Here is an 864-nt window from a genome sequence, read left to right as displayed (position 1 = left end):
TACATACACAACTTATATACTCACACTCTCACACTCTCATATGAAAATGTGTAGACGTATGAGAGAGACAGTATGTCTATTTGTGTGATAACACAGATATCAGTGTATTACTCTACATCAGTCTTGAATCAAACCTTAACGTTAGCAGGTCAGTAAATCTCTACATCACCGTACTATTCATTTCCTACATCAAGGTTTCATGAAATACCTGCAGCGGTGTGGTATTAAATTTCTACATTAGTGATTAAATATTTATAACGATATTTTACTATATACCCACAGTGTATTAATAAACATATACAGCAACACGTTACTCTCTCTATCATTATATTACAGAATAATAACAACAATTTGCTTTTTAAAACTATACCTCAGTTTGCTTTTATACATATATCCATCAGTATGTTATGGAAACTCTACTGTGGTGTATTCCTAGGTAATATGATATTAAATCCCCTACATGAGTGCGTTACTTTTATACATTTATTTATACATCAATATGTTATTAAAACTCTCCCTTGGTGTATTCCTATGCCTACATCAGTATATATTAACCCCTCTACATGAGTGCGTTACTATATACATCAATATGCTATTAAAACTCTCCCCCGATGTATTCCTATGTATTATGACGTTAACTCCCCTACATCACTACTTTACCCCATTACCCAATTCCCACAGAATTCACTGCTACACATAATTCTTATTGCCTTACCAGAGGACGTTGAGGCTTCATGGTGCAGGATCTTCTCTTCCTAAGCATGTCCTTGCAGGTGTATTTATACCGGATAAGAACGCCTCCATCAGTGCCCTTTGAGATGCCAAGTGCTTTTTAACTTATTAGGCAACTTGTTTAGTCTATTT

At 34.7% G+C, this 864-nt stretch overlaps 1 protein-coding gene across 1 annotated transcript in view; it reads right to left on the bottom strand.

Moving 5' to 3' along the window:
• LOC119588418 (glycine, alanine and asparagine-rich protein-like) overlaps positions 1–815 on the bottom strand; it is a 2,108-nt gene extending 1,293 nt beyond the window's left edge. The window contains exon 1 of the mRNA XM_037937091.1: positions 716–815. Within this exon, the coding sequence (XP_037793019.1) occupies positions 716–763 (48 nt within the window). The 5' untranslated portion in view covers positions 764–815. The remainder of the gene's footprint in view (positions 1–715) is intronic.
• Between the last annotated feature and the right edge of the window lie 49 nt (positions 816–864).

The sequence above is a fragment of the Penaeus monodon genome, chromosome 23, assembly GCF_015228065.2.
Source record: "Penaeus monodon isolate SGIC_2016 chromosome 23, NSTDA_Pmon_1, whole genome shotgun sequence".
NCBI classification, from domain to species: Eukaryota; Metazoa; Arthropoda; class Malacostraca; order Decapoda; family Penaeidae; genus Penaeus; species Penaeus monodon.
The sequence above is the reverse complement of the archived record's forward strand: the minus strand, read 5'-3'. Positions and strand labels throughout refer to the sequence as shown.